Source organism: Anas platyrhynchos, chromosome 2 (genome assembly GCF_047663525.1).
Source record: "Anas platyrhynchos isolate ZD024472 breed Pekin duck chromosome 2, IASCAAS_PekinDuck_T2T, whole genome shotgun sequence".
Lineage (NCBI taxonomy): Eukaryota > Metazoa > Chordata > Aves > Anseriformes > Anatidae > Anas > Anas platyrhynchos.
The window spans coordinates 35,750,904-35,768,426 of NC_092588.1; the positions used below are offsets into that span (position 1 = coordinate 35,750,904).

At 38.4% G+C, this 17,523-nt stretch overlaps 1 protein-coding gene across 2 annotated transcripts in view; it reads left to right on the top strand.

The window, feature by feature from the left end:
- The window catches only part of ARFGEF1 (ARF guanine nucleotide exchange factor 1), a 92,255-nt gene that overhangs the window by 15,575 nt on the left and 59,157 nt on the right, over positions 1–17,523 (top strand). For both annotated transcript variants that reach the window (XM_038173595.2, XM_038173596.2), the window contains exon 2: positions 14,421–14,451. In XM_038173595.2, the coding sequence (XP_038029523.1) occupies positions 14,421–14,451 (31 nt within the window). The remainder of the gene's footprint in view (positions 1–14,420; positions 14,452–17,523) is intronic.

Here is a 17,523-nt window from a genome sequence, read left to right on the forward strand (position 1 = left end):
TGAAACTTTGCATGTAGGTGTAAACAGCTGTGTTGTATCTGAAGCAGGAAGAACAGGATGCTTGTGTAACGCAAGGAGAGCTGAAGTGGTGCAAAATATGCTACAGCTTCATTTTCTAATTAATACTTCATCACGAAGTTTTATTCCTAAATAAGCCAACTACATAGGTGAAATGGTCTTTTTATATATGTATATATATATATATATTTGACTTTATCTTATATAGTATTGTATTTGCATAAAATCCTGCATTTGCAGCTGTAATGCTATTGTTAAAATGTTGGGACTGGTGGTAAAGAAAAACTGAGGAATTAGCTTTGTGACTTAAATTCACGTTATTTTTCAGTTGTTCTGTTCCTGTGTTGTTGATCCTGTCACAGGGCCATAAGCTCTTGAAACAACTCAGTTAAAAAGTAAGATGCTGAAGGTTAGGGGGTCTTTGTGTGTATCAGGTCTGCCACATGTCCCTGACTATCCTGGTTGGCTCTGTCCTGCCTTTGGAGAAGGGCCCAGCAAGTCCTACAGCACACCACGTGGCTTTCTCAGCTGCTGACTGCTGGGACAACCTGCCTTACAAGAGGTTAGACAGCATACGTGGAAGTATCTTAATATCAAACCAGATCCTACCTTGAATAATTTGTGTTTCTGGATGTGGGCTCTGTTAAGTGATTGGGATGATATTTCATTCATCAATACATGCAAAAATATTAATATCAATTGAATTTTAAGAGTTACTCAGATACGTAAGAGAATTGCTTCTGTTGAGCCTTTTATTTATCTCACTGTTTGACTGCAAAGGAATACGGATGAAGTGTTCTTGTGTAACAGAGGTATTTTAGAAAGGTATAGAGCAAAATCAGAGAAATGTTGATTGTGTTGAAAGCAGGGCCTGAGATTAGATTGAGGGCTGTCTCAAGCAGTAGTGTATTTGCAGTGGGGCACTGCCACTTCTCCGGGCAGCCTATTACAAAAAGGTAGGAAAGTGACAGCAGCCTATGCAGAAATTTCTCTCTCACAGGGATGTATACAACAGAAGACACCAGCAATTATATTACACATGGGTGAGGTAATTTCTTACTATCGAGTCTCTGATTATTTTTTTTATTTTTTTTTTTGAGTCAAGCTGCTTGTGTTTGCCTCCTTTGAGCTTAAAAGGTCAGACTTAAAGATGATCTTCAGAAAGAAGCAGCTCATTGTGTCCCTTCAGATGAAGGATGGATTCGGAAGATTCTCTTTGGTGTATGTTTGATTTCAGACACGGTTTTCAGACAGAGAGAAGTGATGGGATTGAAAATGTTTTCCCCTATTTTTAATGTAATTTTACTTCTGCAAAATTTGTTTCTGTTTCTCATGTTTGTATTCTGGCAGAAACTCATGTTATTCAAAGCAAAGTGTGAGGGATGTGCTTCAGTTTTTGATCTTAAAAATGAGGGAAAATAGCCTACTGTATTAAGGGAGAAAAAAGGTCGCCTGACATAAGGAGGGACAATGTGTATTACCATAAGCTCTCTTTCTGTGCAAGAAATTGTACTATGTTTCTGATAGCTTTCACCAGGAATACCATATATAAACAATTTGTATATTTGCCTGCCCTTACAAATTTCAGTTTTAACTTCCAAAATAAAAAAAAAAGAACATGTTGGTTTTGAGTAGATAGGCATATTTTTCGTAAGAAGTTTATCAGCATGCCTGATAAACAGTGGAAGAGGCTAGAAATATATCTTCTGACTGCAGTTTCAGCCCTGGTCTATCTTCTGAATCAAACTATTAGTTAAATGTTTGTGGTTTATCTTGTGCTCTGCTGCATTAAAATTTCCTCTTCAAGCTGTAGATTAGATTAGGGAGTAAAAAGCACACATTAAATAAAGAGGTGTGTATGTGTGAAATTGTGTATATATATACCTGCACTCGAATTTTGGAGGGATGTATAGCCTGAAACTTTTTTCTACTGTGAACCCCAAGCAGCTGTATTATATTCAGTGCACGAAGGGAAACGTATAAAGACCTAGATCCAAATTAATTTCTTAAAAGATGGATCAGAAAAACTGAGGGATTTAGATTTCTCTGAACATCATGAGGGCAACCTATCAAGCTATTGTGGCACATGAAGAGCCACAAAATTCATCTCCTCTAGAACCAGGCAAACGTTGCACAATGGTAAACAGCAGAGTTTACCTCTTAGCTTTGCTTAGCAATACCTCTTAGGTTTCCTGCTGGCTTTGAGGCAGCGTAAAGCCACCGTGCTCAGAGAGTGTCTGCAGTCCTGCACTTACACGTGGCACAAGCTGGACTTCTGCTGACTGAAAGAAAATCTTCACACAGATGAAGTGCTGAGAAAATCGATAGAGGACTGGACGTTTTTGAGTAATTTCTCTGTTTTTCCGTTGATAAATACATTGAGGAACTAATGCATCACATCAGTTGAATCAGATGAGCATTTTTTTTCCCTATACTGTCATTTTTAAGTGTACAAACAACTCTAGTGAAACCTAGAACAATTATGCAGTATTATAAACCATTAAGTTCTGTCACAGCCTAAGGCTTGTTTTTTTCTTTTTTTTTTCTCCTCAAATTTGAAACCTAATTTTGTGAGTAGATGAAGTCTTTCTAGTGGAGTTAGGTATTTTCATGAGCCTCATACTCACAGAGTGCTTTATAATGTTGCGTTGAGGAGATATGGATATAATGTCTGTCCTAAGTTTCATTTAATTGAAGACATAATTATGTTGATTTATAATTCCAATTTTATAGAAGTTGTAATTCTTAATTAGTTTCTCTTAACTTGTTATGGGTTAGTTAGACAGCACTTACGATTCTTGGCATGGGTATTTGAAAAGTCAAATCAATTATTAAGGCAGAAAAGCTGCTTATTTGTCTCAGAAGACTCGCAGTGGTGTTCCTAGGTCAGCAACTTGGTACTAGGTAAGAGAGAGATGGTAACCAAATTCTCATACTCTAATCAGTATAGTGTATGCTATTATACTCAGTAGAATTGTGCTTTCTTTAAATTACAGTTACTCCAGTCTAATTGTAGTGTATCCTTTCGTCAGACTTTTCTAGGGGACTGTCTTAATTTGGTTGTATCTCTGCAGTATTTTGTCCTCCCATATTCCATAGTAAAGAAATAAATTACCTCCCTCGGCACACGTTTCCATGTTTCCACGTTGAATTTAACTTCTGTTCTTTCTGTGATTTCTGTTATAATTAACACCCCACATTTCCCCGTCAGTAGCAGCAATCCTGGCTAAAGCACTTGTTTTCTCTTGTGTTTTTACCTTCAGCTACATGGTAAAACCAGCTGAAGGAACAGATCCAAGTTTAATAAATAAATAAAAATAAAAAAAAGTTGAACTTCAAGTTTAAAACTTCATCTTTTACTTTCTTGATACAGCATAACTGTTTTGCTTTTCAACTGGTAAGGGCCCTGTGTAAACATGCACAGAATTGTACTGCCATATTACAGCTGCTGCAGTGATGAGGAAGGTTGTGTTACATAAAGCAGCAAAAAGGTTTGTGCCATTTGATGCATTGAACAACATTCTTAATTTTTTCTTTCTGAGAAGTGTTTGCTTGGCCTGTGTAGTGTTTTGATTCATCTATCTACACAACATGTTGTTTAGTTTAAGGAGGGAAAAAAAAATATTAAAAAAAAATCAAAATATCTGAGGGGACTGTTTTCAAAATGCTGTACTACTGGCTTCTTTTTTTTGGATAGCTGTTGCTGTGTTTGTGTGCTGGGGCAGAAGCCTCCGGAATGAGGACTTACACACCTCACAGGAACCTTAATGTAGTATGTGAGAAAGAAGACCCAATGAAAACCCAAATTACCAAGCTATTTAAGCCTCATGCCTTGGCAGTGATTGTGTAAGGAGCACGCAGTTAAGAGGAACCGCCTTCTTCAGTGGTCACCCTCTGTTGGATTGGGTAAAGCATATTGGGAAACCGAGCCTCTCAGCAAGATCTTTTCTATAATCTGTTTAGGTGCCTGGATTTGGTAAGAAAGCAAATTGCTTGCATATTAACCCATCTTTTGAGCAGCTTGTGCTGCCAGTTCTGAATGTGAAACCAGGGTCTGGGGGTAGTGGGAGGAGATACCAAAAAGGGCTGGAACAAGGTGTAGTTTAAAGGTGTGTACTGTTTGATAAAATAAAGATCTATTGCTATCCTCTTTAACTGTGTTTCAAAGATGTAAATAAAATCTGCTTCCATGCTTTGATTTTGATCTAAGAAATTTCTTTGAGGAGTGAAGACCCAAGTTTGGATACTGCTGGGAGTTTCTTGTGTATTTAAGAAAAGATGGGGACTCATAAAGTACTGGAGGGAAGCAGAGGGATTTGCTGCTACAGAAAATGAGCTTTTCTGCCACATACTAGAAATGCTAGTGAGTGCAACTCAGTTATTCTTGGCAATGCGTGACCTACATCTGTGTCCCCCTTCCCTGTGAAGAAGAGTGAAGCAACTTGAGTGACACTATTTTAGACTTGGGGGTTAGCAAGTAGAAAGGTTATTACAGAAAACCTAGTCCTAAAACTCACTGGATTGAACTATTCTGAATTAATTTTAAGCAGAAAGAGGCCAGTAGAGTAGCTTCTTCTTTTGAAGAGATTTGCCAGTGATGCTCTCTTTGAAAATGTCATACGTAATGACCCGAAGGAGTAGGTAGTGAGGTTGGCTGCATCGAGACAGGTCGAGTTTCTGAATTTACATCAGTTGCGTGTTCCCAAATGATAACTCTATCATGAGCAAGGGAGGGGAGAGCTTGGGGCTGTCTGTATGAATGACAGTCTGTAAATGAAGTTCAGAAGATTGCTTTGCAGATGAAAAGCCCAACAAGGACCATCAGACACAGTTGCTGTGTTTCGAGTTGCAGATGTGAAAGCAGAGAAATGCTTCAATGCGACTTGCTGCAAACCTCCAACAGATCAGAAGATAGGGCATAGGACATGACAACACACCATGTTCCTTCCTTATATTAGCTCTTGTTTTAGAGGATTAGTGCAGTTTAAAGTTTAAGCACCTCACCTGTACACATTTCCGTGTTCCTATGTATGTGGGTGCACATACACATTCTTACATCTCTACACACTTCAGAGGGTAGCACTCCCTATATTCTAACCTATCGAGATAATCTGTAGTACTTCAGTTGGTTCGAGGTTTCAGGGTTTTGTAAGAGCATGACAAGGAGGATCTACACTGAATTTCATCAAGAGTTGTCAGACTTGAAATATAACTGGTGTTTGGAGCATTTCTTAAATCGAGTGATTAATTGATGCTTCCTTAGTTATTCCCTCCATACCTGTAAACATGAAATTGGAGTAATAAGCTGTGATGGAAACCAGGTGAAGTGTTCAACTGTACTCTTACGTTTGCTTTGCAAGTCTGTACAAGAACTACTTGCTATTTACTATATGTTTGATGGCCTCAGTAATATGCTGGATGAAGACCATAGCAGTGACTTGCTTAAATCTGCACAGAGCCTTGCTCTTTTCTGTCCTTGTACCGTAGCTGTGTGAGCTGTGATCTTGCAGAGGAGACAAAGGAGAGAAGAAAGAAAGTTAATGGAGCAAAACAAATAACAGCAATCAGAAGAGCAGATGCATAAATAAAATAAATGTGAGGGTCTGTGCTAAGGTGTGGGCTCAGGATTTTGAGGGGAAACAAACACACATGGTATCCTACAACAGGGAGAGTGCACATAGTTCAAATTCACACTTTGGTCCTATGTATGTACACGTATCTCTGTCTGTATTCTTTCCACTCCTGTTTCTCATTAGGTTAAGGTTAGCTTTCTAGGTTAAAACAACAAAAACTGCACCCCTGAAGGTCTAGTGCTGCCGTCAGCCTCTTCGTGGACTCCCCAAAATAGGACTTTCTTGGCCATCGCATAGTCACTGTGTTTGGGAGGATTTGGGGGAAGGGAGGAGATGTCTGAGTTTTGGAAGGTGTGATAGGGAAAGCTGTTTGTAGGGCTTACAGGAGGACAAATTGCCATGGTATGTATCTTGGGAATCCCATTTAAGGAAAAAAACTCAACTTTCATAGTGAATAACCATCTCTTGAAGAGGGTAAAATACAGATCATTTTGGTACTATCTTCCTATAATGAATTTGCATACACTTCTGCCAGTTTTAGGGAGGTCAACTTGATTTGATCATCAGTGAGAACAGCAGTGTTGTATTAAACTGTTTAATTATTTTATGGTAATTTGGGGTCCAAGTGAATCTTTTTATAAAGCTTTCATTTTTTGTTTGCTATTTACATACACTGAAGGAAATTAAGACTGCAGATAGATGTATTAAAAGTTACTGGAAGAGAAGTATTAAAAGCTACTGGAAGTCTAGTATGCCTATACAATTAAAAAAGAAATGGGAGAGGAAAATAACATAATCTGTGTGCCAATTACTACTCTCCATACATCGTCAGTGCAAGAAAACGTGTTGGAACTGGAGTAGTTCAGAGGTAGGGTGTTAGTCAGAGACTGTCAGAGCAAGAAAAGTGGTGAGCTGGAAACCTGAAGAAGACTTGTACTGTCTGTGCTCAACATGGTTCATCTCTTAGCAAATCCTCAGCTGTGTGAAAGACCTGCAGAGGGGTTTAATGTTAGGAACAATGTTTAGGTAAGAACAAATGCCAGATTTGCTACACATACCTTTACCTGTGCTCTCTGTTTTATCTCAGACACCTACTAACTTGGCAGAAATGTCCCATGGAGATCATCCGCGAGTCATCATTGTCCAAATGCAAGGGATCTTGAGTTAAAAGTGGCTGGGTGTTTCTCTTGTTCTATTGTCTGGACTTCTCAGTCCTAATTATTATTTTTTTTTTTCTCTGAAGTCTGTTGTTGACTTTCAGGTGTTAATGCTTCCTTACTTTAGTTGAATAGGTCAGAGATTTTTTTTTTGATACTGCTTGAAATAATTGAGTAGCAGATATCAAGAAAAGCAACACATTTTGCATGTGTATCTAGAAATATATTCTAACATCCTATTTTGAAAGAAAGAGCATTCGGCATGGGCTGCTTGGATTTTTTTCTCTTTGAGGGAGAGATTGAGGGGGAAACTTCTTCATTCCTGTTATGTTTATGCATCTTTTGTGAGTTGAAACTTGGTAAAATTTCTTTAACTACTATTACCATATATATTGTAATCATATTACATAGTTGGGATGTCATTCATTAAAGTTGTCTACAAATCAAATTTTCTATTATTTACAGTCTAGCTAACTTTATCTTGTGCTTTTATATTGACGCGTACCTTTTGACTGCTTGGTCACTGAGGGCTTCCATATACCCAGACATGAAGAAGGACAATTTCAGTATTAAAAAAAAAACACGTGGGTTTCATAATCCTCAATTTCCACAATGTTTTGCATGACATTGGAGACAATCACTAATACCTGCATAGAAGGAAGCAAACCAAGTCAATTCAAGTGAAGCCTTTAATATTTTAATAGCTTTTTTTAATGCAGATATTAATATAATTTAAATTTCTCTTTGCTGCACGTTCCTTGGATCTCATTCCCGTGCTTTGACTCAAAATAAATGAATTCAAATTGCTTTCTTCTCATGTTAATGTTCTATGGCATAAGTAATATGAACTCCAAACATTGACTTGTTTCCTTAGAGGATTGCATTCAGCGCTGCTTTGGCGAGCTCTATCTTCTGATTACTCAGGATGGTTACAATTCTTTAAAATGCCACTACCCACTATCATCAGTTCATTATGTTAATAGCTTTTTTTTTTCCAGTTGTAATAGGGTTATGAATTTCAGTAATTTCCACGCACTTTTGGCATTAAGAAGAGTTAGAAATTCCAATTTTTTCAATGCTAAGTGGAAGCAAAGCTATTTCTACCTTGCCCCAGTGAGCATAGGAACAGTTGTGTAAATTCAGGGTGTGATTTTTTATGAGCCAACGGTTTTTCCTCCAGTGAAAATACAGGATGTTTCCTGTTCCAGGTGACTTTCAGTTAGGTAAATAAGCTTGAATTCTGCTGTTTACTCTAAATATTTGTCTTCAGATGTACAAATCTTTTTAGAATTGACTTACACATGTGCTTCTCTGGCTGGCAAAATCCCTTGTTTGGAATATAAAGTTGCAGAAACATAGCATGTCCTTTTGTTTTTGATGTGAGAAGTCTGATGTGAGAATGGAAAAATGTGTGAGAAATGTATTAAATGCTTCTAAGTGTATGTGTTTGTTTTCTGCCATCGTACTGTGTAATGAACTTGTGATGTACTTTACAATTTTACAGTAAATAGTTTGCTCTTTTCGAAATAGCAAGGTTCAAAAGAATTCTTTTCTCTGTTACCTAATATACAACATGGTATGGTTTGTGTGCTGTTGGCCTTAAGGCTGTGACAGAGATCTGCCCTTCAGGAAGGGCTCCCAGGGCTAACAATGACCATCCATGACCTCTGCCAAAATACAACTGTAGAATATTTAAATTTTACATGATACTGAAGGAGAAAATACAGCATACTTAAGTATTCGGAGGGAAGAAAGAAATACAGAACTAGTTTTGTATAGAAATGTAGAACTTCAAGATAACCTTGATAAGAGGGGTCCATTTGAGATGTCTGAGAACTGAGGCACAGGAACCCAGAGAACAGCCTGGTCATAACTGAATTTCAGATGGGATTTGGAGAAGAGCTTCCATCCTTCTGTATAGCCAAGGTGTAAATCATCCATTGTGCCAAATCTGCGGGGCAAACAATTGATTAGTTCTAAGTTGGAGTTTGATCAGCCTTATAGACAGGTTAGGATGGCCCACAGCACCTGCTTGACCTACTTGGCCCATTCTGACCTTGGTGCTTAGGTGTTACCAGTTGTCATTACAGACATAGTTGTTGATGAGATTAACTGATTACAGGGCATTAAAGGGAGAAAACTAGAAACTAGGTGGTTGGGGTGGTTTGGTTTGGTTTTGGTTTTTAGTAGAAACTATTAACACTCTGACGAAGGCAATAAAAATTATCACATGCTGAAATAGAGAAGTTGGAGTGATGAGAACAGAATAATATATATTATAATAATATAAAATAATCTAAGTTCTTAGGTCTTTTCAGACAGTTCCTTCCAATGATGATAGTCTTTGTAAGTGTAGATGAAATGGACCATTATGCTGAAATGCTCACTACACACTTTACCTGCGTTGTGGCATGTTTGATGTATACCATTGCAAGACACTGCAGAATAACGCATCTGTTTGATCAGCTCTCTTTTCTGTGGGCAAAAGCCACATTTCTATTATTTTGTGAAACAGCTCTATAAAGAGGTCTTTTTGTGGAGCTGTGTATGAAAGTGAGATTTCAGGAGGGATTTATTTTGATATTTCTACTGCACTTCATTTCAATGCCATAAAATATTCTGAGCTGTGATACCCACTGTGTGTTTTCTGTATTTTTATCACAGGTAACGCAGAGACTCTAGAACCTGTAGTCTATTTCTATGGTCTTCCTCCCTTATTCTAGCATCTTACATCTTCTCTTGCACTTCCTTCTCAAAGTGAATGGTGATCCTCAGGCAATAAAGTTTTCCAGCCTTTGACTCCATTCCTTCATGGTTTTGTGTGTATGCTTGGGAGAGGGAGAGAGCAAAACAAGGAAGCAGACAATGTTTTCACGCTTGGCTCCTCTCTCTTTTCTAGATCATCTTTAGGTGTTTTTGTTGTTGTTTGTTGTGTGTTTGTTTTTTTTTTGGGGGGGGGGGAGGGAGAGGAGTACTTTTTTACATTACAAAAAATATCTCGGTGTTTTGGTTCATCTGCCATTAGTAGATTATTTAGCTAGCATTAAGAATTGTTAGTTTTCTTCACTGTAATCTGTTTTTCTGCTGATGCTTCTCAAATTTCTGTATGCTTCCTATTTGATGTGGTTATTACATGACTGAAATTGTACAGTGATTGACTCGTGTTTTGGTGCGGAGAGGTGAGGGGAGCAGTCAGGCAGTGATGGAAATTAGGGTTTCCCCATTCTCAAGGTTAAAAGTGAATTCTAAGTCTGATATCTGCCTCATTAAAAGCGGTTGTATCTTGTCATGTACTTATCAGCCATTTAAAATCTTTTAGCCTCCTAAAAGAATTGGCGTTGGCTACTGTAAAGAACCTTTGTTTTTATTTAAGGTTATGTAACCTGTGCTTTCACATTAGAGTGATGCAATGCTGCTTGAAATAGCAGTAACATTTAATTAGATTGACACTTGCAGAAATGTTTCCCTTTAATTGTAGTATACTTCCTTCAATTGCAAAAGCTGCTATTTTCTGTTACAAATTGTTGTGACCTATTGTGGAGACAACCTCTTGCACTATTTCAATAAATAATAGTGATAATATGTTAGAATATCAGCAGTGCAGTGAGGGCTGTAATCAGTTGGATTTTTTTTTTAATTTTAGTCATGTCTGCAAGTAGTGTTATGATTTACAAATAAGAGATTAAATTCAAATAATCCCATGTAGCACCGCAATGAAAGCCTCTGCTGGGTTTGATACATTCTTTTAGTTTAGGAATAAAAGGAGTCAATGCAAAGAGGAGCCACTAATTCTCATCTATCTTTTCATGAATGTTATTTCATGTTTCTGTTTGCCAGGGGCTGTCTTTGTTCGTGCAGTGCTTCCAGGGGAAGAAATTTGTTTAAGTAACAGTTGAACACAGGTTTTCGAACTTGCAAAACTGCCTGGAGGAGCTGAACACTTGCCTCTTGTCACATCTGCTTTAAATAGTACAGGAAGAATATTGGCGCTTAAGATGTGCTTTTAATGAAAAACTATTATTGTGCATGGGGAAAGGGAGAGGCTGGGGACACACAAGTTTAGCTGAGAGCTGGCTCTCTTCCGTAAACAGTTTTCACACTTGTTTAACAATCATAACTGTTTCTATTCTGAAAACTGGAAAAGTTCAGCTATAATTTGTTCCTTTCCTAAGGGCAAGCAGTCAGCCTAAGGGGTGCAGCATGCCAACGGTATGGTACAAGCTGAGCTGCTGAAGCAGAGCTTTGCATTCTGGTGTTTGTGGAAAGGAAAGAACACTTGATTCCTTATGTGTTTTTTGGTTTATCCTTTTTAAAGGAGTCAGTCTTTATGGTTTTTGATTTTACTCCTTTATTTTTAACTGCTTCCTTTCTTAGAAGAGAAAAAAAATCCCAAACTAAATTTCTGGAGAAGATCATGGAGTTTTTGCTTTTCTTGTTTAAGAAGGGTTTTACTACTGCCATTTGATGCATGGAAGAATACTAATACTCATTTTCCATCTTCGTCTTTTTTTTTTTTCTTTCTCTACAATTTTCTGTGTGTCTGGCTTGGTTCTTTGTTTATAGTACAAATTTGAATTGATTCTTATTATAGATTAGTTGGCTTCCACTAGCAAATACATAAGTAACTTGCAAATACATAAATATTTGTGTTATCAATAAAGACTAGTTGACTCTTGTACCTGAGTGACCTTAAGTAAAACTGTTGCATAAACTATTGTGTTTGTTTCAGATTATTAAAATATGATAAAATTGTAATCTGAAATCTAATCTGTTTTTGTTTACATTGAGGAGGTCCCCCCCTGAGGCTCCCCTTCTCCAGGCCAAGCAGTCCCAGTGTCAGCCTCTCCTCCCAGGAGGGGTGCCCCAGTCCCATCACATCTTTGAGGCCCTCTGCTGGCCTCTCTCCAGTAGCTCCACGTCTCTCCCGTACTGGGGAGCCCAGACCTGGACACAGTTTGCCAGGTGTGGCCTCCCCAGTGCTGAGCAGAGGGGAGGAACCACCTCCCTTGTCCTGCTGACAGGACTTGGCCTGATGCAGCCCAGGCTACCTGTATGGCACGGACCCACCACCACCTGGTGTTCAGCTTGGTACCACCAGGACCCCCAGGGCCTTCTCTTTGCAGCCGGGTGGCTGGGGCCATTCCTCCCCATGTGCAGGACTTTGCACTCCTTGTGTTGCTTCATGAGGCTCTCGTTGGCCCATTTCTCCAGCCTGGTGGGGTTCCTCTGGATGGCAGCACATCCCTCTGGCATATCCACTGCTCCCCCAGTTTTGTCATCAGCAGCCTTGCTGAGGGCTGCTGTCCCCTTGCTGAGGGCACACTCTGCCCCCTCATCCAGAGCACTGAGGGTGTTGAATAGGAGCAGACCTGGTCCATCCCTTGGGGTGTGCTGCTGTTGTCTGGCCTGCAAGCAGGCTGTGTGCCTGGTGGGCCTTGCTGTTCAGCCGGGTTTCAGTGCGCCTCACTGTCTGCTCAGCCAGCTCAAACTTCATCGGCTGCTCTATGAGAATCTTACAGGAGACTGTGTTGAAAGCCTTACCAAAGTGTAGGCAGACAATATCTACCACTCTCCCTTCACCTAACAAGCCTGTCGTTTCATCATAGGTGATGATCAGACATGGGTCCTCCTCATGAATTCATGCTGACCACTCCAGATCACCTTCTTCTAAAGCTAAATTTTTGTGTTGTTTTCAATGTGAGCTTAATATTAAAAAATATAAATAAAAATGAGGGTTTAAAAGAGTGGTGCTGTTAAGTCTTCTATGTGCTCAAATTAATTCAAGTTCAGTACTTGAATTTCTACTTCAGTGTTAAGTGTCTGTCCCCTGCTGTTCAATGACACTAATACCGTGTGTTATTTTACAGCCAGAATCTGTTAGTATTTTGCTGGCATTATTAGGATTACTGTCTAAGCAGATCATTAAGATACCATTAGTTTCTGTTGTGCACTGTTTCATTTTGTGCTCTGAATAATAAGGTATTGGGCAAGAATCTGCTCGGTTTTGCCACTTCAGTTGGACACTTTGACCTTGGAAGCCATTCTGCAGTTGTACCTTTGGGTTCAACAGTGCAGTTCGTTGGACAGACTTCATAGAGCATCACTTCTGGGTGTGAATGCTGAGGCAGAAGGTAAAATAAAGATGCAAAGACACTGGAAGGGAAGAGGGCTTCTTTCTGTTGGTCAGGAGTTTATCTTCAAGTGTGTACGCAGATGAAGCTTCATAGACTGGTAGGAAGGCGTACTTTCCTGAAACTTTGACTGTGGATTTTTTCTTCTATTTATGATTGTTACTTGTTGAGAAATACATATCTGCAATATGGAATTACTTGCATTTTTTTCCTGGTCCTGGATAACATGGATTTGAACCACTTCCAGAATAGAATTTCTCAGCTAAACCACTGGCTTGCCAACCACTGGGTGTTGCTGGGGCTAAACAAGAATACCAATCATATCAAAAATAATGCTTAGATTTTGGGTTCGTGTCCACGGGTTATATTCACTTTCTTTACATTGAGCAAATCTGTTGGTAAGCATAGTTGGTGCAATGCTAGTGAATTGTGGTGAACAATCAAACTTAGGAGCCTGTCTTCAGCAAGTGAAACAGAATGGATGTGTAAAATGGTAAACTGAGTACAGACATAGTGTGCTTTCGCTGTATGGGAGCTTAGTTTGAAATATTTAATACTTTTTTTGTTATTAGAATCAATCCATGCCACTAGTTCAAAAGGTATAAACAAAAATCTGTGTCGTTTGTTTTAGTTGATTGTGGTTTTGCATGTCTGAGAAGCATTTGATGTTAGAATGGATTTCCTGAGATCATTTTTAGAACATACATATATATACACATAGTCATACTTGATCCTGTAGATTTTGTTATAAGCGTGTGTTCCTACAACACTACAAATCCTAGTCTTTATAGTCTTCCTATGATTTATGTGTTTTAGTAAACAGAGAATGCAAACAAAAGTACTCTTGAAATGGAAGATGTTTCCTAAAGTCAGTTTCAGCATTTTTAAACTACTTTTAAAACATATTGTAGAAAGGTACTTAAAAAGTCTTGTCAGTAGCATTAAGCTATTAGTCTTCTTTAATTCATTATAACACAGTATGAAATTCTGTGCTTCAGACACTCTCCCAGACCGTTATTTGGTGTCTAAAGGTGTTTAAAACCAAAGACAATTATTAGTCATGAAGGGCTTTAAGTATGAATCAGCAGTGGTGGTTTCTTTATTGTCTATAAAAATCCAGATTTAACAAGTGGTATATCATTCATAGATAGATGAATAGTTTCAATATTTGAGTTTTCCTCATTTTAAAATACTTAAACTGTGAAAAGGGGGGAGGGAATTACGGAGGCCTATTAATCTAAATATGTTTGCAGAAACATTCTGGGGACATGGTGTTTAGCTGACATGACTGGATGCAAGCTTAAATGTTAAGTTTGTAATACAGATTTGTAAAGTAGTTTCTATATAGTTTGCAACCTGTGCAATTGAACAGTAGAAACCTGCACAAAACTGCTTGTAACCTTGTATTTACTGTTGTAAACTAATCTTGTTTTCAGATGATTGCCTAAATAGTTTTGCTTTCCAATCACTTTACGTTATTTCATTTTGTGTTTGTGGTTATGATTCCATTTCTGTAACTCTGCCTTTGTTTCATTTTACAGAGGAAATAAAGGCTGAAACAGAAAAGCAAAGGTATGTGATAGTTCATCATATTGAGCGATCGCGCTTTACCTTCTTGAAATGTGTACCATGCTTATTCTGAACTGTGAACATGGCTCACTCTGAAAAGCATTCTCAACATAATTTGTAAGGTTGGTGATATCTGGAAATGTGCTAAAAGTGCAGCTTTTGTTACTGGCTGTTGGGATGCAAGGCACAGGACCTGGGAGTACAGGCAGGAGATGGCTTAGAGGGAATGGGCTGAAATCATCTGGCTGGGGAGGGTAGAGGAAGGGTCAGGATTAGAAAAGGACTTTGTGGGAAGCGCAGAAGGGAAGGCAGTGGTGGAGGGGCCTGAGTTTAAAATGATTTGAAAGGGGTTTAGAGGAAGGCAAAGGCCTGGAATGCAAATAAAGGACATGAACTGTGAGCGAGCAAGAGGAGGGCGGCTGAGGTGAGAAAGTGGGAACAGGTAGAGAAGACTAGTGTAACTGGAAGAGATCTTGTTAGGCAATAGGTGTAGGTTCCTGCAGTCAGTTCCTCCAGAAGTGATGGCAAAAGCAAAAACTGGCATTCAGCACCCTTCCCCTATCAGCAAGTAAATTTTTAAATATTGGTAGACTTTCAGCATTATTAGTGTTGAAATTAAACATTCCACAGGATCTTCTTCATCATTCAGTGTACATTATTAATCATCAGGGGAGTCAGGGCAGTGCTGCGGTGCCTGTTCCTACTACTCGTTGAAAGAACCAGCTCAGTGGATGAGACTGATGGTGAAAGTTGTCTTGCAGCTTAAGCAGTTGAATGCTGTTTGGGGGCCTGCATTCTGCCCGGGAACTGAATTCCTGTTTTAGGCAAATCATTTAAACTGCAAATGTCAAAACTGGCTGCTGGTGATTTGTGCTTTATCTTTGGGCATTCAAGCGGAGAGCTACAAGTTTTGGCTTGGGAAATTCAAGCACTTCTAGCTGGAAAGAAGACAAGTGGGAACTTTATTTCAGAAGATGTCGAGGACTATTTAATATCAAATACATAAACAATTTATTCTCGCGGCTTTTCAAATTGGGCATATAAAAATTAATGGATGCATTTGATTGAGTCATTGTGCTTCAGTTCCCACTTGCAAAATAAAGTCTATGCTATCAGCTCATAGTAAGGCTGTAAAAACAAATTTAATATTTGTGTAGTGTTCAGATAACATTGCCCAAAGTGCCACAGGCAGTCTCAGTCATGATGTGTTTTTATAAAAAAAGCTTTATTTAAAGTAGTATAAATAAAGTCAAAGTACAAAATTTGAAGACTGATAAGAAAGAAATGCATAATGTTAAATAAAGAAAAATAATATCTGGTCCTGTCATTAAATGAAAACTAATGGCAGAGCTGAATTATCATGACGTATATAAGCATGGTTCAGCCATTTCTGAACTTTCCAGTGCTTAAATTCTGTCCAATTAATATTCAAAATTGTGATTTTGAGGTATAATGTGTATGTCTTATGTGTCCATGTACGTTTTTAAAACAGATTTTGGATTTTTTTCTAAGGTACCGTGTTTAATCTGACAGTAGCCTTTTACTTCTCTGAAAACATTGATGCGTATGGATTTACCCTATCCTTACTGTATAGTCATTTTTTTTAGATGCAGGAGAAAACGTTCTTTTTCTAGGTCTTAAAATAGCGAAACCTCTTAGTTTGTAAAAGTATCTTCAGTTTTTTATTTCTGTAATTGAGATTTGAATATCCTAACAAGGGACTTCTAGCAATAATTGGTTAATTTTTCCAGTCCCTGATATAGGAAACTGCTCTCACTGCTAACCTGGTATATGCTGAAAAATAGATCATTTGTAATTCCCCAGAATTTCGCATGGACTACTGCCTATTTTGTTTTGTTTGTAAACAGGACTGGTGTTTGGCAGTGGGACAGAGGGGAATGGAATGGAAAAGGACGAGCTGATTTATGTAACCATTACACAGCAGACGCTGCCAGAATCTTTTTAAAAATTTATTGTTTGATACCTAGGTTAGCTTGTTTCTATGACTGATATGTAAATATCAGCATATTTCATATTCCTGATGCTTGGTAGATCCCTTGGTGGAAGAAGGTTTTGCTAGGAACAGTGTCTGGTTACACAGTCTGATGGAGGGGGAAAAAATAGATCTGAAGTGATTTCTTGAATGACATTAAGAAGGAAAGACCTTTTGGGTTACTCTTCTCCCCACTCCCTGCTGTCCCCCTCCTTTCCATTATCAGTGAGGTGATGAACTTACTGAGTTATCTTTCCAGAGACAAATGTAATGTCACCGCACTTATTTCTTGTTTGGGGGAATTTTTCTGGCCTTCAGTTAAGAGAAGCTTCAGGCTTCTGCAGTAGCTTTGTGTGGCACAGGTTCTTAATTTTCTGAGTCACATTATGGCCTGTTCCTCATTTCTGAAAAACTCCAGTTGTATTTCTGGAGTGTTCTTTTAACCTAATTTCAATGATATTAGTAGACATAATCAACAGATGAAGAACAGTTTGTCATCAGACAAGAGTGAGATACACCTCCCTGCCATTCTTCACAGAAAAGCTTCTATAGGAATTTTGGAGAGGTTGAAGAATGTAGAAGAATCATGTTCTTCCTCTGCAATTTATCTGATCTGGGTTTTGTCCAAAAGAGCTCTGTTTCCAGCAAAACAATATTGGGCAATAAATGTAGCTGATGATGGAAAAACAAACCTTTGTTTTTCTGCAACAAAAAATATAGAGAAATCCTTAAGCCTTCAAAAGAGAAATTATTTATTAGAAAAGTAAAATCTTAACGCTAATTATTCACTATTAAGACTTGGAATTTAGGTGCCCTTTTAAAGCAGTCTACAGAAGGAGGGCTGTATGAACGTGCTACCAAACATCTTCTCAAGGACAATCCAGCTTGCTCCTTGAAAAGCTGACGTGCTGATATTTTATCACGTTGGTTAGTTTAAGGCTTTCTCCGTGATCCATGGGATTGCATTCATTCTTTGGATTCATAATAACCTCTTGGCAGTTCATTCTTCTATTTCATCAACGTGAAAAACATTTATTTTCTACCATCTGGGTATGAAGAATTTCCTTGAAGCGTCTGCTTTA